At 41.2% G+C, this 24,266-nt stretch overlaps 1 protein-coding gene across 2 annotated transcripts in view; it reads right to left on the bottom strand.

Moving 5' to 3' along the window:
• Positions 1-869: 869 nt before the first annotated feature.
• Positions 870-24,266, bottom strand: part of LOC141134402 (THAP domain-containing protein 1-like) — a 36,364-nt gene continuing 12,967 nt past the window's right edge. For both annotated transcript variants that reach the window (XM_073623965.1, XM_073623969.1), the window contains exon 3: positions 870-1,836. In XM_073623965.1, the coding sequence (XP_073480066.1) occupies positions 1,077-1,836 (760 nt within the window). In that variant the 3' untranslated portion in view covers positions 870-1,076. The remainder of the gene's footprint in view (positions 1,837-24,266) is intronic.

The following is a 24,266-nucleotide window of genomic DNA, read 5'->3' as shown; positions in this document are numbered from 1 at the left end:
ATTTTGAACAAGATATATTTTTCTTACAACTTTCTACCTTACCATTTTTATTGATCCTATACCCCCAAATACATAATTCTACCCACCACCTCAGACCAACTGATGGTTGTTTACCTACTGCGGCCATCTTCTTGGACCCCAGTGAGCTGTGCAGATGAAGCTTCTCTGTAAAGCCTTTAGTGGAGAAGCAACCTCTTTACAAAGAAAAATGATTACAGAACCATGGGAGTTGGTGTAGGATGCAGAAGGTGAAGGAAGTCTTAGGCTGATCTGTGGTCCATAGTAAGAGGTAGAAGAGGGATGGGGAGAGCAAGTGGGAGGTTGGCAAAAAAAAAAAAATTTAAATGTAAAGTTACTCTTTAACCTCTTCATGGGTAAAAATTGGTGTATATCTGGCATTATTATTCACTGCTGCCTTCACTCCTTTAATGAAGGGTCATGGTTTCTGTAACATTTGCAATATTTTTAAAAGTGGCCACACCTGGACACATTTTCCACCCTAAATTTGCCAATCAAATGATTTCCTATGTATATCTGCACAACCCGTTTGCTGTTCTCCCTTCCTGCACATTCACTGCACAGATTTGCCACACATTCAACCGACACCTTCATTTACACTCACCTATTACAGCACTGACCGTTAGCAAGGAGGCTGAGTTGAAGGTTGGCATACCTGGCATGATGTGATCTACTAACAATTCATTGAAACAATCTAAATATTTGTGTGTAAGAGTCATGTTCTATAAGTGAGGAAATGCCTGCAAATGCAGCACAAGGTCATCTGTGTTTCCAGAATGGGTTATTGCTGAAGGTGAAAAACCCTTTTCAACAAACAAAATATAATCCAGATGCAGCCTGGTAAATAGCTATATTTTTTCAGAACACATTTATTAACTAAAGAAACAATCCGACATCTTATGTGCTTTTTCTTGCGACGCATGTATAAAAAGAAGTGTTGCTCTCAGTAACCAATCCAATTTAGCCATCCAAGTTTTAGTACAGGTTAGAAAAATAACAAATAACAAAACCTGCTGTTTGCTCCCTTAGTTCTCTATTACTAGGACATCCCAATCCATTTAGCTGGCTTCCTCTGTCTGAATGACTACCCCAGAATGAGACAGGTCCACTACTGAAGGCATCCATTCTCTCAAAGTCTCCAAATCTGGTAAAGAAAGGACTGGTTGGCAAAGTTCATAAGCTACTGGGGAATAGTAATATAGAGTGACAGCAAATCCCTTGATCTCCTTGGAGAATTGTACTCCTTTGTTTTTCTTTCCATTTTGAACTAAATGTCTAAACATATCTAATGTTAATCCTTTGAAGTACTTTGACATTAGTTGCACAGGATCATTTCCCTGTATGTTGCTTCGCTGCTGCATAATTAGCTTCTTCAGGTTGATTATGCTGTTCCGCTGCCTTAAAACTTGTTTCTGCAACGTGTTCTTCTTCCTCCTTAAATTAACCAGAACAGGATCCACTTTTGAAGTTTGGGCCACCTCCTTATAAGAAATAACAGAATATGAGTGCTCATCAGCCGTGCCCACCTCCGGTGCAGGTGTGCCACATGGTGGCTTATTAGGCAAGACGGAGGTACATGGGCTATTCTCTATTGGTTTTGGAGGCTTCTTCACTGGTTCTTTCTTTATACAGACCCCATCAATAATGGAAGGCACAGCATCCAGGCGCAGATAAGGAAATGAGGCACCCGGTCGCAACATGTAATCATTTTCTGTGAAGTGGTCGCTACATAGTCTGCTGTATATTGATGGCTTCCACTTGTCACGGCGAAGGACCGCAAGCCATTTGGCAAGATATTCAGGATTTTTTATAGGAAATCTAAAGAAGATGATAATTTATTAAAGTGTTAGAAACTGGATAAATTTTTTTTTTTTTGTGAAAAAGAAAATGGTTATTTTTTTCTGTTTACTTATTTCATGTTATAGAGAGGATTTACTGTGAATCAATACATCAATTTCAAACCTACAGTTTTCTTTTGTCTGCATCGTGCCTCCTGTGGGTTTCCTTAACAACCACAACCTATTTCAGCTCCTGAGGCATGAGGCTTTCAGAAATGCAGAGCATAAAACACTCACAACATTTTCAAATGTGAACTGTCACTTAGTTGTTCTTCTTTTTGTTAAGCATACAGTGTAAATACTGACGCAGTCAGCCTGATTACCAAGTTCAAATAGTGTCTAGTGGAGGAAATGTATTAAAAAATGAGCAGATGGCAGTGACTTACAGACACCAGCTCTCTGCTAGCGGAGCTCTGAGAACCGAGCGATCAGCGGTCTTTGATCACTTGGTTCTCAGTCTTAGAGCCAGCGGGGAACAAAATGCAGCGTCCACCTAGGTAAGTATTTTTGAAAACAAAAAAACAAATTCTGAACTTATCTTTTGATGAATGAAGATTTAAGAAACCTTAATACCTAAACATAGTTTTGCACTTTTTGCATGTGTTGGTGAAAATGGTTGTAAAGTTACATTTTTCTTTCCTAAAATAAAAAAACATGTTATACTTACCTATAGTGGCATACGGGCTCCCGAGCTGGGCAGTGAACATCCATTGACACACACATAGTGCGGCTCTGCCCCACCACCGCTCGTTCCTTACTGATTTGATGGACAGGGGCACTTGCCATTACCAGGACCTACCATCAATCAACAACCCAAAATACATTTTCCTACTCATGACACACACAATGATTCCATATGTGTGCATTATTTGTTGATTTTATTCATAGTAGGGCCCAGAAATAATAATTTGTATTGCTTTTTTTTATCCTATTTATAACACACTGATACTGATGCTAAATATAAAACCCTTTTTTATCCAACCTAAAACACAATGACTCTTACACTAATCTAGAGCAAGTGCTGACCTAACTATGTATCTTCATTTTTTTTATTTAACAGATTTTTAAAAAAATAAAATCTTCTTCTCTAGATAACAAGCAAGCATTGTGATTGGTTATTATAGTGATCACCTGATTGAGAGCCAGTCCTCCCAGCTCCCAATTGTTAGGCAGGCCAGTTTTTTTTTTTTGTGTTCACCCATCAGGTTAAATGAAAAAAATAAATAAATAAAAAATGCTCTCCTTTGAAGCAAGTGTATTCTGACCAAAATGTTGTAAACATCTGAAAACAAGATGAAATATGTAACTGAAGTGGAAAGGTAAATACTCTGGGGCTCTGGAATCGCTCTTTCCTGGTTACATAGCTAGTTTTTAAAAAAAGACACATCTAGTTCAACCAAAAAAAAAATCATACAATCCCATATATACATTCCTTCACCCACAGTTGATCCAGAGGAAGGCGAAAAACCCAGCAAAGCATGATCCAATTTGCTACAGCGGGGGAAAAAATTCCTTCCTGATCCCCGAGAGGCATCTGATTTTCCCTGGATCAACTTTACCTATAAATGTTAGTATCCAGTTATATTATGTACATTTAGGAAAGAATCCAGGCCTTTTTTTAAAGGGGTTGTAAAGGTATTTTTTTTATTTTTTAAAAATAACAAACATGTTATACTTACCTTCACTGTGCAGCTCTTCTGGGGTCCCTCGGCGGCTGTCTCAGCTCCTCCCCGCAATAATTAACCACCTTAATGCGAGCTCCCTCGCATGGTGGTTAGTTATTGCGGGCGCGCTCCCGTGATACAGCCGGCGGCTATAGCCGCTCGCTGTATCACTCGGCCCCGCCCCCCAGCGCGCCGCGTCATTGGATGTGATTGACAGCAGCGAGAGCCAATGGCTGCGCTGCTTCCAATCTATCTACTGTAGCCAATCAGCGGCCAGGCTGAGCAGCGGAATCGAGGACGTGAACGAGCAGCCAAATTTCGAGGGGTCAGGTAAGTAAAACGGGGGGGGGGCTGGGGACGGCGGTATGGTTAGTAGTTTTTTCACCTTAATGCATAGAATGCATTACGGTGAAAAAATTTTTACCTTTACAACCCCTTTAAAGCAATCTACTGAGCTTGCCAGAACCACCTTTGGAGGCAGTCTAGTCCACATTTTCACAGCTCTTACTGTAAAGAAACCTTTCCGTATTTGGAGATTAAATCTCTTTTCCTCCAGATGTAAAGAGTGCCCTCTTGTTGATCATATCCCCCCTTAATCTCCTCTTCTCAAGAGAGAATACATTCAGTTCCTCAAATCTTTCCTCATAGCTGAGCTCCTCCCTGCCTCTTATCAGTTTGGTTGCCCTTCTCTGCACTTTCTCCAGTTCGCCGATATCCTTTTTGAGAACTGGTGCCCAAAACTGAACTCCATATTCCAGATGAGGTCTTACTAATGATTTGTAAAGGGGGGAAATGCTATCTCTCTCTCTCTGGAGTCCATACCTCTCTTAATACAAGAAAGGACTTTGCTTGCTTTGGAAACCGCAGATTGGCATTGCATGCTATTATTAGGCTTATGATCTACCAGAACACCCAGATCCTTCTCCACTATGGATCCCCCCAGTTGTACTCCCCCTAGTATGTATGATGCATGCATATTCTTAGCCCCCAAGTGCATAACTTTACATTTATCAACATTAACCCCTTCCCGCCGACCGTACGCAGATGTGTGTACTCGGATTTCCGGGGTTATACCGGGATGATGCCTGCAGCTGCAGGCATCATCCCGGTACCATTGTTTAGAGCGGGTGATCGGCTATCCAAGTATAACAACCGATGCGGCTAAAAGCCGCTCGGCTGTTATACCGGAGGAGCGGGAAGGGACATCCCCCCCCCTCCCGCCGCTCTTACCGGGCCTCCTGTGCAATCGGGAGGCCCGGTGTCCAATCGGCTGCCTTCGGCGGCTGGAACGAAGCTATGGGCGGCTTCGCTCCAGCCTTCTCATTCTTCTAGCCCTAGACCTCCTCTGTAACTCAAACCTGGTAACCGTAAAAAAAATTTAAAGCATCGCCTATGGAAATTCATAGGTACCGTAGTTTGTCGCCATTCTACGAGTGCGTGCAATTATAAAGGGTGACATGTTTGGTATCTATTTACTCGGCGTAACATCATCTTTCACATTATACAAAAAAAAATGGGGTAACTTTACTGTTTGGATTTTTTAACCACTTACCAACCGGCCCATAGCCGAATGACGGCTGCAGGGCGGTTGGATAACCCTGGGTGGACGTACTATGACGTCCTCCCAGAATTCCCCTCTCGCGTGCCCCCTGGGGCGCGCACCCGAACACATCCGTGACCGCCGGGTCCAGAGGACCCGGCGCATCACGGATCCCGGTAAATGACCGCTGATCGTGGCCGTTTACCATGTGATCGCACCGTCAAATGATGACGCCGGTTCCTCTCCTCCCCTCCTGTGTACCGATCGGTACACAGTGAGCGGGGAGGGGGATGGATGGATGTCTGCAGCGCTGTTGGCTGTATGTGTAGTGCCCACAGCGCTGCACAGAGACATCCATCCATCCATGCTCAGCCATCCCTCACTACTATGCAATGCTGTGCAATACTCTGCAATACCCCCACAATACTCTGCAATGCTGTGCAATACACTGCAATACCCCCACAATACTCTGCCATGCCCCCGCCATACTCTGCCATGCCCCCGCCATACTCTGCCATGCCCCCGCCATACTCTGCCATGCCCCCGCCATACTCTGCCATGCCCCCGCCATACCCCGCCATGCTGAGCCATGCTCAGCTGTACTCGCCCTCTGTATGTGGCCAGGCTGTGGAAGTCTCACACGTGGTATCGCCGTACTCAGGAGGAGCAGGAGAATCTATTTTGGGGTGTCATTTTTGGTATGTACATGTTATGTGGTAGAAATATTGTATAAATGGACAACTTTGTGTTAAAAAAAAAAAGCGCGTTTTAACCACTTCCCGCCCGCCGGCCATCATACAACATCCTTGACTTTGTGCGGGGATATCTGAATGATGGTTGCAGCTACAGGCATCATTCAGATATCAGCTTTTTCAGCCAGCGATTCCCTACACCATGAGAATGATCATAGCAGCTGTTCCACTGCTTGATCGTTCTTACGGGAGGCGAGAGGGGATGTCCCCCCCTCCCGCGCTTCTACCGACTCACTGCTACGATCGAAGCCAGGATCGTTTTTTTTTTTTTATTTCAGGCTTCCCAGCCTAGAGGTGAGATGTGGGGTCTTATTGACCCCATATCTCACTGTAAAGAGGACCTGTCATGCCATATTCCTATTACAAGGATGTTTATATTCCTTGTAATAGGAATAAAAGTGGTCAAAAATTTTTTTTTTTGGAAAAAAGCATCAAACTAAAATAAATAAAGTAAAATGAACAATAAAAAAAAAAAAAAAAAAAAAATGTTTTAAAGCGCCCCTGTCCCTGTGTGCTCGCATGCAGAAGCGAACGCATACGTAAGTCCCGCCCACATATGAAAACGGTGTTCAAACCACACATGTGAGGTATCGCTGCGATCGGTAGAGCGAGAGCAATAATTTTGGCCCTAGACCTCCTCTGTAACTCAAAACATGTAACCAGTAAAAAATTTTAAAGCGTCGCCTATGGGGATTTTTGAGTAGCAAAGTTTGGCGCCATTCCACAAGCGCGTGCAATTTTGAAAGGTGACATGTTGGGTATCTATTTACTCGGCGTAACTTCATCTTTCACATTATGTAAAAACATTAGGCTAACTTTACTGTTTTGGTTTTTGTAAAGCACAAAACAGTTTTTTTTCCAAAAAAAACGCATGAAAAAAATTGCTGCGCAAATACCGTGCGAGATAAAAAGTTGCAACGACCGCCATTGTATTCTCTAGGGTCTTTGCTAAAAAAACATATATAATGTTTTGGGGTTCTATGTAATTTTCTAGCTAATAAATGATGATTTTTACATGTAGGAGACAAATGTCAGAATTGGCCTGGGTGCTCCAGAACGCCTGAAGGTGCTCCCCTGCATGTTGGGCCTCTGTATGTGGCCACGCTGTGTAAAAGTCTCACACATGTGGTATTGCCATACTCAGGAGTAATAGCAGAATGTGTTTTGGGGTGTAATCTGTGGTATGCATATGCAGTGTGTGAGAAATAACCTGCTAATATGACAATTTTGTGGGAAAAAAAAAAAAAGTAAAAAAAAAAACCTTGATTTTGCAAAGAATTGTGGGAAAAAATGACAACTTCAAAAAACTCACCATGCATCTTTCTAAATACCTTGGAATGTCTTCTTTCCAAAAAGGGGTCATTTGGGGGGTATTTGTACTTTTCTGGCATGTTAGGGTCTCAAGAAATGAGATAGGCCGTCAGTACTTCAGGTGTGATCAATTTTCAGATATTCGCACCATAGCTTTTGGACTCTATACCTTTCACAAAGACTAAATAATATCCACCGATTTGGGTTAATTTTACCAAAGATATGTAGCGGTATAAATTTTGGCCAAAATATATGAAGAAAAATTACTAATTTGCAAAATATTATAACAGAAATTAAGAAAAATGTATTTTTTTACAGATTTTTCGGTCTTTTTTCTTTTACGGCGCAAAAAATAAAGAACCCAGCGGTGATTAAATACCACCAAAAGAAAGCTCCATTTGTGTGAAAAAAAGGACAAAAATTTCATATAGATACAGTGTTGCATGACTGAGTAATTGTCATTCAAAATGTGAGAGCACCAAAAGCTGAAAATTGGTCTGGTTAGGAAGGGGGTTTAAGTGCCCAGTTGTCAAGTGGTTAAAATTCATGGAAGTGGGGGGCAGGAGGCGGAGCCTAGCAGAGCAGACATGCATTGTTAGAGCTCCACACCGCTGAGGAGAGAAGAGAAGGACAAAGCGGAGCCTGCAGGCTCAAAAGGTATCCATTTGAACCTTTTTGCCCCAGGGAACAAACTGTGAAAGTTTGGGCAGGAAATATGGTACTGGGAGGAAACCGTGGCAGAAATAAAAATCACCTCACAAAGAGCTCACAGGCACTCACTGCAGCTGAAGCAGCTCCAGTCACCTCACAAGATACAGCACCAGGGCGCTCTCACAGACAGAAAATGTCACAGCAAGACTCTCCATTTGAGTCAGATACAGAACAAATCCTCTCACAAACTTCTCCACAAGCCTCCTCAGTATCCCCAGTAATATTATTACAATTTGAAAAGATGCTTCATAAGGCTTTAAAACAAACCTCAGACCAAATAACAAAAAGCCTAACCAAAGAAATAAGAGAGCTGGGAAACCGCACCGCAGCCTTAGAAATAAAAATTGATGAAATTGAAATTACAACCCAAGAAAATATAACAGAATTGGAACAATTAAAAAAAGAGAATTTAATACTTCAAACTAAGCTCGAAGATTACGAAAATAGAGCCAGACGTTCAAACTTGCGCATAAGGGGAATACCTGAAACTGTGACAGACCTGCAATCTACTATTACTGCTCTATTACAAGAACTAAAGCCAGATATCCCTATTGAACGTTTAGAACTGGACAGAGTACACAGAGCCCTCACAGCCAAAAAGAAAGATGGACCCCCACGTGATATAATCACAAAATTTCATTATTACAGAACGAAAGAACAAATACTAATTGCTGCAAGAGAAAAAAAGGAACTTAATTTTCAAGGACACAATTATCAAATTTTTGCTGACCTATCCCAACTTACTATTACTAAAAGACGATCCATGAAACCCCAACTAATGGAACTGCAACGCCACAACATTACGTATCAATGGGGCATCCCCTTTTCAGTCAGATTTAACTACCAAGGTACAATTTACAGAAGCAGATCAGCAGATGAACTACAACAAACCCTTTTAAAATTAAATCTGACAGAACCCACAAGCAGCAACACTCCCACACGCAGAAGAATGGCATCATCTTCACCTTCAGGCAGCACCCAGAAAATTTCAGAACAAAATGGGAATCATCATTCTCACAAAAGAGGCCGTTATGCCACATCATCCATGGACCAAGAAGATTCAATGGACTGACATCCTAATTCCTGATATCTCTTCATTTATTATACTAAGAGATGGTTCTCTATAAAAAAAAACCTATATTTATAACTGAATGTAACTGCATTCTGATAGTCACACACTATGTGGGATCATGTTACATTCCAGTTATATTTCTTATTACTTCTGATTCATATAGCCTTAGAATATATAAGTGAAATAAGGAAATTCTTGTTCAGTTATATATTATCAGGTAATAACAATAGATTTATTACTTTTTAGGACAAATATGTTCAATAATCCAGAAGTAATGGAAGCTTTTTCTTTCTTTTCTTAAAACAATTATATTATTACCTAACTAGTTCCTAGAATTATGTTTTTGTTTATTCTAATCTGAAGCAATACAACCTCAATTTTATGAGTTAACATATCTAAACAGTTGCATATGAATAAAATATGTAATTGTTTACTCTAAAAGGGTTAAAATCCCAAAATAATTCAAACTATCTTCATCAATACCAAAGTTATTAACAGTACCTTTCTAACTGAATTATTTAGCCTAGGGCAAGACTAACCATATACAACCACCCTGGAATAAATAATTTCAACAAAAACTATATTCTGCACTCCAATTAATGAAACATCATTTTGATGTCTTTTGACATAGCACTTCTTTCCTGTAAGCGGAAGATCCGTGTACCCCCATTAGCCCTCCTCATTCTCCCAACCATATTATGTGGGAGTGTGACAAAGGCACTTATTCCCCTGAGAGAGAGATTTATTCTCTTTCACGGGTAAATTGTGATTACTTGCAAAAAATAATTTATACAATGTATCATCTAATCTCATATGTTTTTTGTTTACTCTTTACTCCAGAATTCACTGGTTTCTTTTCTATCTATTCATCTCTTCAGTCCACACAGGTTGATCTGCGCAGTCAGCTCTGCATAACAAAAAGTAAGTCAAAACTATTTGATCTATTGCCATGGCACCACTGAATATACTTTCCCTGAATGTTCAGGGAATAAATGTCCCTCAAAAAAGGACCAAAGCCTTCCGTACTTTCCATAACAAGAAGGCTCACATAGTATGCCTCCAAGAAACACACTTCACCAAAGATTCTACTCCAAAATATATTTCTCCTTTTTATCAACAAATTTACACGGCTTCTGCCTGTACCAAGCAAAGGGGAACTCTAATTGCATTTCACCGATCCACACCATTCACCTTATCATCAGAAATTAAAGACCCAGAAGGTAGATACCTGATACTCATGGGTTATATAATGGATACAGCAATCACGGTGATTTCCTACTACGCTCCTAACAAACAACCTACACCATTCCTCTCACATATATTACAAGTGATTAATACACACAAAATGGGAACAGTGATAATGTGTGGGGATTCGAAACAGGTCCTCCTCCCATTTCTAGATAAATCACCTTTTACACCATCCAAAATAACCTCTAGATTACCTTTTTCTCAACTTTTCCAAATACAATCTGGTAGATTCATGGAGAGAAAGTAACCCAATGAAAAAGAAATTCACTTATTTCTCGCACCCTCATCAAACCTTCACCAGAATAGATCATATTTTTCTAACAATAGGAATGATACCAGAAATTATTGCATCAGATATAATTCCGATTCCGTGGTCTGACCATAATGCAGTATACACTACTATAGCCTCAGCCATACCAAAAGCGCATGACCCAACGTGGTACTTACCGGACATAATGCTCAAACACCCACTACATCAGATGGCCATTGAACAAGCTTTAAAGGAATACATATCAATTAATAATACAACAGACATCTCCCCAATAACACTGTGGGAAGCTCATAAGCCTGTCTTGCGTGGTACAATACAAAGACAAATGGCACTATTTAAACGGGAACGCAAACATCTAGCAAAAAAACTAGAACTCAATTTTAATGCAGCCTACATATCATTTCAAGATAATCCATCTCAGAGTACAAAATCTCATCTGGAAAAATCTAGATTGGAATACGATCTATTTCTCACTGAGTCAGTTGATAAATCCCTCAAACGCTCCAAACACAATTTCTACATGAATACAAACAAACCAGGTACATATTTGGCTCGGGCATTAAATTCAACTAACAAATCTTTCAAACCAATACGTTTGAAATTATCAAAAAATGTTTACACTTGTAATCCAGTTAAAATATTCCATAAATTTCACTCACATCTCGCAACTTTATACAAGACAAACAATGAATTTAATCCTACAGAGGCTGAATCCTTCTTCTCAAAAATAACCTTACCTGAGTTATCTCAGAATCAAAAAAGCAGTTTGGATGAGCCTATAACTATAGATGAAGTTGCTAACGCCATAAAAGACCTAAAACTTAACAAAAGACCAGGCCCAGACGGCTACTCGGCTTTATACTATAAAACATTCTCAGAAATACTCTCTCCCATTCTCACTGAAACTTTTAACAAACTTCTAGATGGACATTCTTTTCGGCAAGAAACACTAATGGCAATTGTTTGTATGATCCCAAAACCCCTTTCTGATGATACTTCCTGTGTGAATTATCGGCCTATCTCTCTGTTAAACCTCGATATTAAATTATTAGCAAAAATAATAGCAAAACGCCTCAATAGCATTATAGGAAAATTAATACATAGAGATCAAGTAGGCTTCATGCCAAATAGACAGGCAGGCGATAATATACGCAGGGCAGTGTTATTGGCACATATTGCTAAAAAACGGAAAATCCCTTTATGTTTTCTATCTCTCGATATTAAGAGGGCATTTGACACAGTATCCTGGCAATATATGCAATAATTATTACAAAAATGGGGTTTTGGACCCCACTTTTTAACATGGATCAAAGCATTATATAATAAACCCAAAGCCTATATAAAATATGCTGGATACAAATCTGAAGCCTTTAATATCGAAAGAGGTACCCGACAGGGTTGCCCATTATCTCCCTTATTATTTGCCCTTATACTCGAACCCATGGCCCAATACATCAGAACAAACCAAACTATAACTGGCATTGAAGTAGGAGGTATTACACACAAATTATGTATATTTGCAGACAATATATTACTTTTTCTATCATCACCACAGGTCTCTGGTCCTAACTTAATACCAGCTCTTGATGGATTTGCAGCCCTATCCGGCCTTATGATTAATCCTAAGAAATGCCTAGTGCTTAATATTTCACTCACAAACATGGAATTGATCCCGGCTAGGGCTGCACTCCCATTCACATGGGCAGAAAAATCAATCCCATATCTCGGAATTCATTTAACAGCATCTCATTCTGACTTATTCTCAACTAATTATCCTCCTGTATTAAGACAGATCACAAATCTAATAAAACAATGGTTGCAACTTCCTTTATCCTGGATAGGGAAGATTAATGCAATCAAAATGACTATTCTACCCAAATTACTTTATCTATTCAGAGTCCTCCCTATTCCAATTCCTTCCTATTTTTTGAGAATAGTACAAAAAAGAGCAACTTCGTTTATATGGGGCTCTTCTAAACCACGTATACCTATACACACACTACATCTTCCCAAAAATAAAGGAGGCCTGGGATACCCTAATTTTACTAACTACTACAGAGCAGCACATTTGGCCAGTCTGTCCAAATACCATGCAAAACAGGAAATCCCATTATGGGTATTTATAGAGGCTTCAGAAAATGACCCTCTATTAATATCAAATTTATTATGGCTTGATCCTAAAGACCGCTTTAAAATTCATAATCCCATAACTAAACATTTCTTATCTCTCTGGGATAAACTAAAAACCAAATATCAGTTACAATCTCCACATAATCTTCTCCTTTCTTTTATCAGAAATCCGGCCTTTTATCCGGCATGGATCTACCCAAATTCTTTTAAAGCTTGGACAACATCAGGCATTCAGACACTAAATGACTTCATAGCATCTAAATCATTCCTTTCATTCCCATCGCTTAGAGAAAAATATGATCTACCAAACTCTGAGATATTTAGAGATCTCCAAATCAAAAATTTCTATACACCATTCCTAAAGGGGGATACACCATTATCCCAATTATCCATTTTTGAATCAATCTGTACAAAAGATCCATTTGCTAAAGGTACAATTTCATCACTTTATAAATCGATTATATGGAGTAGCAAATCTTAATAGACCCTCTTACATTCAGAGGTGGGAGGAGGACCTGGGACGAACTTTAGAAGACACAGACTGGTCTAACATATGGCTCACATCTAAGTCATCTTCACCCAACATCTTAGCACTGGAGACAAATTATAAAGTCCTAACTCGCTGGTACCTTGTATCCGCTAGAGTGGCAAAATATTCACCTAATACCTCAGCTCTTTGTTTTCGAGGATGCCCAGAAATAGGCACATATTTACACATATGGTGGACGTGCCCAGTAATCCAAACCTTCTGGAAGGAAGTCTTTGTGATTGCATCTAAAATATTTAAAAAAATAATACAACCAGATCCATATTTAACTTAACTTAATCTAAAACCGGAATGGTTAACACTCTCTCAATTCAAACTTATGATCCAACTAATAACGGCTGCAAAACAAACAGTGGCCAAGGCATGGAAATCTCCTACATTGGTACTAGCAGAAACAATTCACAGAATGAATAATACAATGTCCCATGCTAAGATGGTAGCCATCGATCAAAATCAAATTCCAAAATTTGAAAAACTTTGGTATCCTTGGATAAAACAACAGTTCCTGTCAAACTTCAATGACTCTGTCCTGTTGCCATGGTAACAGATTAAATGACTTACAGAGACACCCATTCTAAGGCTTCAAAGAGAACTAAAAAGAATAATAAACTGGCGAGCGGGACAACCTTGTGGACCATACCTCTACCTTTCAACCCTTTTTCTTCTTTCGCTTTCCTTTTCTCCACCTTACGATTAAAGCTCATTATCAGAATTTATTTGACCTATATACACTCTACTTGTAAACAATATGTATAGTAGGTATAAATCATTTAAATACCTACAAAAGTAACTAAGGAAATGATATATATCTTTAATTTAGGTTTACGTGAACCCAATGTTTAATATTTGAAATTTCATGATATTTACCTATATAAACCCTACTGTAAAACAATGAGCTTACTTTATAGATCCTTGTAAACTTACTTTATGTATCTTTATAACATTGTATACTCAATAAACTTCTTTTGACAAGAGAAAATTCATGGAAGTGTCCCTTTTCCAAAAATTTACGTTTAAAACACCGCTGCACAAATACCGTGTGATATAAAATATTGCAACAATCTCCATTTTATTCTCTAGATTCTCTGCTAAAAAATATATATATATAATGTTTGGGAACTCTAAGTAATTTTCTAGCAAAAAATACGGATTTTAACTTGTAAACACCAAATTTCAAAAATAGGCTTAGTCATGAAAGGGTTAAACCTCATTTGCCACTTTGTTGCCCAATTATACAGTGCATTGAATTTGGCTTCTAAGTTGGAGACATCCAGTAAGGACATTATTCCACTGCATAGTTTGGTGTCATCTGCAAAGACAGAAATGGCACTTTTAATACCAGACCCTATGTTATATATAAAGATATTAAAAAGTAAGGGTCCGATCACTGAACCTTGGGGTACACCACTGATAACCTTAGACCATTCAGAGTAAGAATCATTACCACTACTCTCTGAATTCTGTCTTTTTAGCCAGTTTTATATCCATTTACAAACTGATATTTCCAAGCCTGTAGACTTTACCTTACACATTAGCCGTGTGTGGGGAACTGTGTCAAACGCTTTTGCAAAATCTGGTTAGTACTGTGAACTTTATAATATTCATCTTTCCACCTCTGCAATGGTGGCTGCTAAAGGAGGGGATAGAGGAATGCTTAATGAAATAATGAAATGTTAGGTTTGCTTTAGTACACACAAGCACCCCTCCCCTCTTTCCCTGATGCCTCCACTGTTTCTTACTCTTGTATTGCTATTACATTGTGTGCTGCTTCTTTAATAGGATTGTCATCAAAAGACCTTAAAGTGGAAGTCCAGCGACCTATCTTTTTTTTTTAGGTTATTGAGACACTTTGCTAATCCCAAAATAATACTCACAGTTTGGGTGTAATATTTCCGCCTCTGTCTGTTTTCGTACTGAAGAATAACTTTAAAAATGTGATGCTGGCTGTTTCCATCTTGCTTGTGGGCATGTGAAGCCCATAAGCATTGATTTCCTGGATGCGGTGAATGCTGTTCATTCACAGCTTGTTCACAAGCATGATCATTGTTCCCGCACTGAATCTTGGGAAGCCTGACACTAAGCTCCCAGGAGACATTGCGGCGCCGGGGAAAGGCAATAAACACGCCTACTCCCATGGGAGGAGAGACAGGAAGTACAACAATAAAGTACAATATAAAAAGGTAATTACAGCGATAAAAAAAAAAAATTTGTGCGGCATTTGAACATCTATGCAATTAACTGAAGGAGGTAAGATTAAGTTAAAAATTTGAGTGGAACCCCGCTTTAACCAGAGCAATGAATCACCTTCACCATATTTCAATCCAAAAGTACATGGGCGGACAGAGTTCAGTAAAAGTCGGCCACAGTTTTAACTGTGGGGTCTGAATACTTTCCGTCCCCACTGTATGTAGATGTTTCCATATATATACCTGTTTTGTATAGGGTAAGTTCTTGTAATACTTATATATAAACGAATAAAATTATATTGAAAAGGAAAAAAGGGAAAAAAAAAAAAGAGAAAACAAAAAACAAAAAACGATTGTTTGGAAAACATTCATACACATTTGGAGTAAGCCTAGATTCGCACTGACAGTGGGAATGAAATCATGCAAGTTCAGCTGAACTCACACGATTTCATTCCCGCATGTCAGTCTAGACTTCGGGAGCGATTTCAGAGACATCTGTGCGGGTTGCTGAACAGATAGCAATGGAAATTGCACCCCGAATTCGCTAAAAGTAGTACAGAAACTACTTTTGGGAATCGATTCGAACGGTGCCATTAGCGGCAATTGCTGCCGATTTGGCATAAGATTTGACATGCCAAATCGCGCCAATGTGAACCAGGGCTTAAGCTCATAAATGTAAATATGGCAAGGGGAGCTGCGATAACAAGGTCCTTATCAGGGGTACTTGGTAAAAACTGCCTTGCCGACCAGTCACGTACCTGGTGCACGGTTGGTCTTCAAATGGTTATACTGGGATGATCCTGCCACCTTCCGCAGCTTGCTCGGCTCTCCCGATGGGTCCAGCCGGTATATACACCGGCTAGTCGGACACCCAGACAAAGCCAGACTCAGCTTTGATCGGCTCTCCGCTATGGTAACCCGGAAGCGATGACCTGACATGACTTCTGGTTTACCCAGTTGTCATCGGCACCATTTTGAAAAAAATCAAAAGCATTCAAAAACACCAATCTTGATGTTTTGAATGCTTTTTTTTTTTTTTTTTTTTTTAAGTGCAGAGGAGGGATTTGATCCCTTCATAAAGAGTACCTGTAACAAGGATGTTCACAGATTTTTAATTTTTTTTTAAAGTTCCCCCTGTCCCATCGTGCAAAGGCTTAAATGTGTGTCGGTCCCGCACATGTGAGGTGTCACCGTTAATGTCAGATCATATGCAGTAATTCTAGCACCAGACCTCCTGTGTAAATCTAACGTGGTAACCTGTGAAGGCTTTTAAAGCGTCACGCCAATGATTAGTAATTTACGCCGTTTGCCACTGTTGCACGGGCATGTGCAATTTAAAAATCATAGCATGTTTGGTATCTATCTACTCTACGTAACATCTTTTATATTTTACAAGACAAATTGGGTTATGTATTGTGTTTTTTTGCAGTCAAAATTTGAAATAAAATTTATTTTTCTCCCAAAAAAGTGCTTAAAAAACCGCTGCGCAAAAATCGTGTGATATAAAAAAAAAAAAAAAAAAAAAAATTGCAAAACCCACCAATTTATTCTCTGTGGTGTCTGCTTTAAAAACATACAGTATATATTGTTTGGGGGTTCTAAGTAATTTTCGACCAAAATAAAAACACTGATAGTTATATGTGAACAAAGAGTGCCAGAAAAAGCTTGGTCTTCAAGTGGTTAAAAAAAAAAAAAAAAAAAGTAAATAGTATGTGCATCAGAAACATTCAAGATGATCAGTGTATTAGCGTGCTAGGGGTCGGGGCCCTTGCTACATTGCCAAATGGTTTTAATGTAATCTAAAGAAAATGCTACAGAGCCAGAGTGGATTTCAGCAATTTGCTCATTTCGAGTTGCCAGTTGCTGTATATTTGTCGCCATCTCCTGGCTGAATGCAGGTACAATACAAGTGAAGGAAAAAAAACAATATATGGAAAATAATATAAGTAGAACTAAATGTAAAACTTTTTCCCCATTTTGGATAGAATCAGTCCCCCTGTCAGGTTTTTTTTTTCCATCTGTGTCTCATTGGGAAAATTTACTGTCACTTCCTGTCCCATAGCCAAAACAGGAAGTGATAAGTAATCCCTCCAAAGTGAGGGGATCCCAGAGTGTCACCAGAGTCCACAGAAATAGTGCCTTATTGGAAGATTTGCCCACCCAAAATCAGGATTTTCTTTTACTTTCAATGATAATGGTAAACAGGAAAAACAGAGAGGCACAGACAGCAATAAAAATTGACAGGTGTTCTAATCCCTTCTTCACTCTATCCAAAACTTAAAAAAAAAAAAAAAAATTATTGCCTTTAGTTACACTTTATGGCAAACTGGTTAATGCAGACAGCTAAAGGCAGATTACACACCGCTGGTTATAGCACTTAGTTCTGCAATCCTGTGACCGGTATTCAGCCGATAGCAGGCTAAAGTCCTCTGTGGCTGACGTCACCCAGCTGGTCCAGAGTCTGGAGACACACACATATTGCAAGGATTAAATGTTGGTTATGTCTAGGGGGAGCTGAAAAGGCTGTATTATTAACCTTACACCCTGCTCCAGCAGGCTCCGGTGCTGACATCTTTTCTCCTCTGCTCTGGGCTGTGAGCAGTCCCTCAGTCTCATCATGTACAATGCAGGGCTTCTGTCCCTGAATTGTATATGGAGAAGGCAGGTGTGTGACCGTGGCTTCACGGGCACTAGAAGTAGCACTAGAATTACAAACAGTTAAAGTATAACTAAAGGCAAAACTTTTTTTTTTAGTTTTGGATAGAGTACACAAGGATTAGAACACTTGTCAGTTTTTATTGCTGTTTGTGTCTCCATTAGGAAATTCCCCCACTCTGTGTCCTGTTTACCATTATCATTGAAAGTAAAAGAAAATCACAACTTTTGGGTTGTCCCCAGAAAAGTAACGGAGCGGAAATCTTCCAATGGGGACACTAGTTCTGGGGACCTCGGGGTCCCCCAAAAATTTCCTTAATTTGCAGGGATTTCATCCAACTTTCAGTTTAGCTGTGGGACAGGAAGTGAAGGAAAATCTCCGCCATAGGACACAGATGACAAAAAAAAAAAAAAAAAAAAAAAAAACTGACGGGCTATAACCCTCCCTTGCTCTATACAAAATGAAAAAAAAAAAAAAGTTTGCCATAGTTCTACTGTAATCCTTGCAGATTATTTTTCTTTCACCTAGAGTCAGGCTTTAACCACTTCAGCCCCGGAAGGATTTACCCCCTTCCTGACCAGAGCATTTTTTGCGATTCGGCACTGCGTCGCTTTAACTGACAATTGTGCGGTCGTGCGACGTGGCTCCCAAACAAAATTGACGTCTTTTTTTTCCCACAAATAGAGCTTTCTTTTGGTGGTATTTGATCGCCTCTGCGATTTTTATTTTTTGCGCTATAAACAAAATAAGAGCGACAATTTTGAAAAAAAAAACGCATTATTTTTTACATTTTGCTATAATAAATATCCCCCAAAAATATATAAAAAAAACATTTTTTTTTCTTCAGTTTAGGCCAATCGTATTCTTCTACATATTTTTGGTAAAAAAAAAAAAAAAAAAATCGCAATAAGCGTTTATTAATTGGTTTGCGCAAACGTTATAGTGTTTACTAAATAGGGGATAGTTTTATGGCATTTTTATTAATAATTTTTTTTTACTAGTAATGGCGGCGATCAGCGATTTTTATTGTGACTGCGACGTTATGGCGGACATGTCGGACATTTTTGGGACCATTGTCATTTATACAGCGATCAGTGCGATTAAAAATGCACGGATTACTGTGTAAATGACACTGGCAGTGACGGGGTTAACCACTAGGGGGCGGGGAGGGGTTAAGTATGTCCTAGGGAGTGATTACTAACTGTAGGGGGATGGGCTGTGTGGGCGACGTCACTGATCTCTGCTCCAATGACAGGGAGCAGAGATTGAGTGACACTGTCACTAGGCAGAACGGGGAGATGCTGTTTACAACGGCATCTCCCTGTTCATCCGCTCCGTGAGGCGATCGCGGTTATCCCCGCGGCGATCGAGTCCACAGGACCCGCGACCCGACTCACGGAGCTCCCGGCCGGCGCGCACCGCCGGCGGAGCGCACGCAATGGCACAGCGGGAAATTCAAATGGACGTACAGGTACGCCCATTTGCCCAGCCGTGCCGCTCTGCCGACGTACATCGGCGTGCGCCGGTCGGGAAGCGGTTAAAAAACTAAAAAAAAACAAAACAAAAACAAACTGTCACTTCAGTCAGTGCTATTTTAAGGCGTCGTGCACTGCTGCTGCTAAACAGATGTTTAGGAGCAGTTAGGCATTTTTTTTTCAACTGCTCCTGAACCCTCCTCTATTTACCTGTACGTCATTTCGTGCAATAGATACCTTGTGCACGTTATTTTGTTCAATTTTATTTGGTTACAGCGGCGAATGACCGCGTAATTGTCAGTTAAAGTAACGCAGTGCCGTATCTCAAACAATAGCCTGGTCATTAAGGGGGTAAAACCTTCTGGGGCTGAAGTGGTTAAGCTTCTACAGCAATCCCTCCTCCAAAGCTGCAGTTTAGAAATAGGCAGCACTGATCTTGTGACCTCATTTAATAAGATGGGTTTTTGGTATCTTCACATTTTCTTAAAGTAAAGGTTACCATGATTATGGGGACTCTCTACAGAACTAGGTGTTTATTCTGATGTCTTGACTTATGTTAATAATTTTCCTGGGATGAAATACTGTATTATATTTCCTTGAGAAAAAAATGTTTCAGGCTACCTCCAATGCTGTGGTCACCAGAGTGAAGGTCTAGGCTCTTGGTTATGTGATCTTTGCTCATGGGGAGGATCAGTGCACAAACTGGCTAACTCTCCCCTGCAGATTATAGGCCTGATAAACTATGATTGGGGTTTGTGGACGAATGAAAATTGTCACATTGTTGCAGTTTATTGAGTATCGTGTTGCAGCTCATATACAGTAAAACCTTGGATTGAGAGCATTTGAAAGACAAGTAAAATTTTTAAATACATTTTGACTTAACATACAAGCGATGTCTTGATATACAAGTAGCGTCACGTCACGGAGTATAAAAGAGAAGAGGCGCCTCTATGTGTAGCAATATGGTTACATTTAATGAAGGTACAACATTTAGCAACTCACATGGTTGATGATTAAAAGAGGCACATCTGAGTATGCAGGCATCCGGGGTAACGTTGTCCACATAGACCGTCCTCCGCACCGCCATCAGTGTCATCCCTTTCACTCTGCGCTCCACTAGCGCTTCAAGCCTCGCTTTCAGATCATTCTACTGCAGGGTAGTCTTCCTGGTCACGATTGCAGACTGATAGCGGTGAGAGTCGGCGGTGCGGAGGACGGTCTACGTGGACAGCTTTACCCCGGATGCCTGCATACTTAGATGTGCCTGTTTTAATCATCAACCATGTGAGTTGCTAAATGTTGTACCTTCATTAAATGTAACCATTTTGCTACACTTAGAGGTGCTTCTCTTCTCTTTTATACTCTGTGGCTCCTGCTGTATTTTGCTTCTAATCCCCTTGTGGAGGCTTCCATTTGCAGATGGACATTTTATGGTTACACAAACTATCACATTGCTATAATCTTTTTATATAGACTAAACACTGAAGAACTTATGAATAAATGGTTGTGGAACGAATCATCTGAGATTCCATTATTTCTTATGGGGAAATTTGCTTTGATATAAGAGTGCTTTGGATTACAAGCATGTTTCTGGAACGAATTATGCTCTTAAAGGGGTTGTAAACCCTCGTGATTTTTCACCTTAATGCATCCTATGCATTAAGGTGGAAAAACTTCTGGCAGTGACCGGCCCCCCCAGCTCCCACGTTTTTACTTACCTGAGCCCCTTCATCTCCTCAGTGCTGTCCCTCTCTCCATGGGGCCCCGGCTCTTGATTGGATAGATTAATAGGAGCGCAGCCATTGGCTCCTGCTGCTGTCAATCAAATCCAATGATGCAGGTGCCGGCATTCGTGTCTGTGGATGCAAATGCTGGACTCAGGGTCACACCCCTGCAAGGCAACCCCTCGGTAGAGCGCTTCTCCTAGGGGGTTACTTGATGTGGGGAGGAGCCGCGAGAGCCGCTGGGGGACCCCAGAAGAGGATGTTCGGGGGCCACTCTGTGCAAAACGAACTGCACTGTGGAGGTAAGTATGATATGTTTGTTATTTTTAAGAAATAAAAAATGATTCCTTACAATCTTTCACTCCAAGGTTTTTATAATACTGTGTATTATATAATATATTACAATGTTGCAAGTCTTGCATACAATGCATGTCTACACGGTAAGAATAATTCTTACTAATATTATACGATTATGTATCGCTATTTACTTATACTACTCGTCCATTTTACTAGAATGCCACCCTCCTAAAGGGTAGCTAAACGTTAATATACGGTAGCTCAGTTTCAGCTGCTTCATTCGTTTTTTTTTAGGCATATTTTTCCTTTATTTTCACCCAGTGATCCAGCCAGTAATCTCTTGGTTGAGACAAACCAATCAACATTGACAGAGGTGGATACAATGGTCAGAATGTATCCATTTATGTAAAAGCCTTATCCCAAAAGGAAAAAAAAAAAATGTTGCTGCAGCTGCTTATTGCAGAACTAAACCCATTGATTTAGCGCTTTCCCAAAACAATTACATACAAGGAATGCCCTAAATGATAACTGTCCCATTTGCTTGTGCGCTCAACAGGACTGTCAAGACAGCAAATGGCTGGTGTCATTACTAATCACCTATGCAGCACCACGATGACTGCAGACCAAACAGAGACCAAGATGGCAACTTCCTAGGCTGTAAAGGATAGGAAGGTTCTGTTTTGCTTTAAGAAAATTTCATTTAAATTTGTTAGTCAAAGCGGTTGTAAAGTGATTTATTTTCCACCTAAAACAAAATCATTACACTAACATGATCTGTGCACAGAACAGCTTTGAAACCTCCTCTTCTGGGAACCCCTGCCGACGCACTCTGCTCTTCCTCTTCTGGGAACCCCCGCTGGCGCACTATGCTCTTCCTCTTCTGGGAACCCCTGCCGGAGCACTCTGCTCCTCCTCTTCTGGGAACCCCTGCCGGAGCACTCTGCTCCTCCTCTTCTGGGAACCCCTGCCGGAGCACTCTGCTCCTCCTCTTCTGGGAACCCCTGCCGGAGCACTCTGCTCCTCCTCTTCTGGGAACCCCTGCCGGAGCACTCTGCTCCTCCTCTTCTGGGAACCCCTGCCGGAGCACTCTGCTCCTCCTCTTCTGGGAACCCCTGCCGGAGCACTCTGCTCCTCCTCTTCTGGGAACCCCTGCCGGAGCACTCTGCTCTTCCTCTTCTGGGAACCCCTGCCGGAGCACTCTGCTCCTCCTCTTCTGGGAACCCCTGCCGGAGCACTCTGCTCCTCCTCTTCTGGGAACCCCTGCCGGAGCACTCTGCTCCTCCTCTTCTGGGAACCCCTGCCGGAGCACTCTGCTCCTCCTCTTCTGGGAACCCCTGCCGGAGCACTCTGCTCCTCCTCTTCTGGGAACCCCTGCCGGAGCACTATGCTCCTCCTCTTCTGGGAACCCCTGCCGGAGCACTATGCTCCTCCTCTTCTGGGAACCCCTGCCGGAGCACTATGCTCCTCCTCTTCTGGGAACCCCTGCCGGAGCACTATGCTCCTCCTCTTCTGGGAACCCCTGCCGGAGCACTATGCTCCTCCTCTTCTGGGAACCCCTGCCGGAGCACTATGCTCCTCCTCTTCTGGGAACCCCTGCCGGAGCACTATGCTCTTCCTCTTCTGGGAACCCCTGCCGGGGCACTATGCTCTTCCTCTTCTGGGAACCCCTGCCGGGGCACTATGCTCCTCCTCTTCTGGGAACCACTGCTGGCACACTATGCTCCTCCTCTTCTGGGAACCCCTGTCGGGGCACTATGCTCCTCCTCTTCTGGGAACCCCTGTCGGGGCACTATGCTCCTCCTCTTCTGGGAACCCCTGCCGGAGCACTATGCTCCTCCTCTTCTGTGTATGCCATCATAAGAAGACGATTCCTATAGTGGCCCACACTGCAGCTCAAAAAAAAGCAAAAAAAGAAAACTACTTTTTACAGGTGTTTGAGCTTTTATTTCTGCCTATAAAAGCTTGATTGAAGAAGCTTGTTCTTTTTTGTGCACTCTCAAGTTTTTATTGAGCTCTTTCGAGCTATTTTGAGCATACGCGTTTTTTTTCCCACAAACCTTCCTAGACAGTATTTTCTCAACCACTGTATAAACAAAACAAAAATCTGGAACAAATGTTTTTGCACATTTTTTGAGCTCTTTGGGGCACTGAAAACTATATAAAACAGCGCTAGCAGCCTATATCAAGCAATATACATCCTAATAAACAGTGCCTAATGTATCAATGTTAAGAGAAAACCAAAACATAAAATCAAGTGCTCAGGTGCTTCAGTGAAAAGTGCAATGGTGCTTCAAAACTTTTCGAATCGGTGAAGCGGTTCCCCCTTTGGTGTCCCCACTCACCAAAATTATTGGATCCTCAGCTTTGCAGTCTGGGATCAAAAAGGCATTGATCAAATGATCTGGGGATATACTGGATGGTTCCTCAGTAGAACCTTGCAGGGAGATGTTTTAGGACGGGAAGGGGCACTAGCTCCTCTCAAAAACGCAAGTTTGGATTATGCATTAAGGTGAAAAAACTTCTGGCAGTGACCGACCCCCTAGCCCCCCCCCCCCCCCCCCCGTTTTACTTACCTGAGCCCTAGAACTTGACCCACAGGGACGCGCTGTCTCTCTGCCTGGGGTTCTTGGCTGGATAGGTTGATAGCAGCACAGCCATTGGCTCCTGCCGCTGTCAATCAAATCCCATGACACGGACACCAGGGGGTGGGGCTGAGTCTTGCATTCAGCTTCTATGGACGCCGAATGCTGGACTCAGGAGCGCACACGCAAGGTAACCCCCGGGAGAGCGCTTCGCCCAGGGGGTTACCTGATGCGTGGAGGAGCC

The sequence above is a fragment of the Aquarana catesbeiana genome, linkage group LG01 (genome assembly GCF_042186555.1).
Source record: "Aquarana catesbeiana isolate 2022-GZ linkage group LG01, ASM4218655v1, whole genome shotgun sequence".
In the NCBI taxonomy this organism is placed as follows: domain Eukaryota; kingdom Metazoa; phylum Chordata; class Amphibia; order Anura; family Ranidae; genus Aquarana; species Aquarana catesbeiana.
Note: the sequence above shows the minus strand (reverse complement) of the source record. Positions and strands in the feature narration are given on the sequence as shown.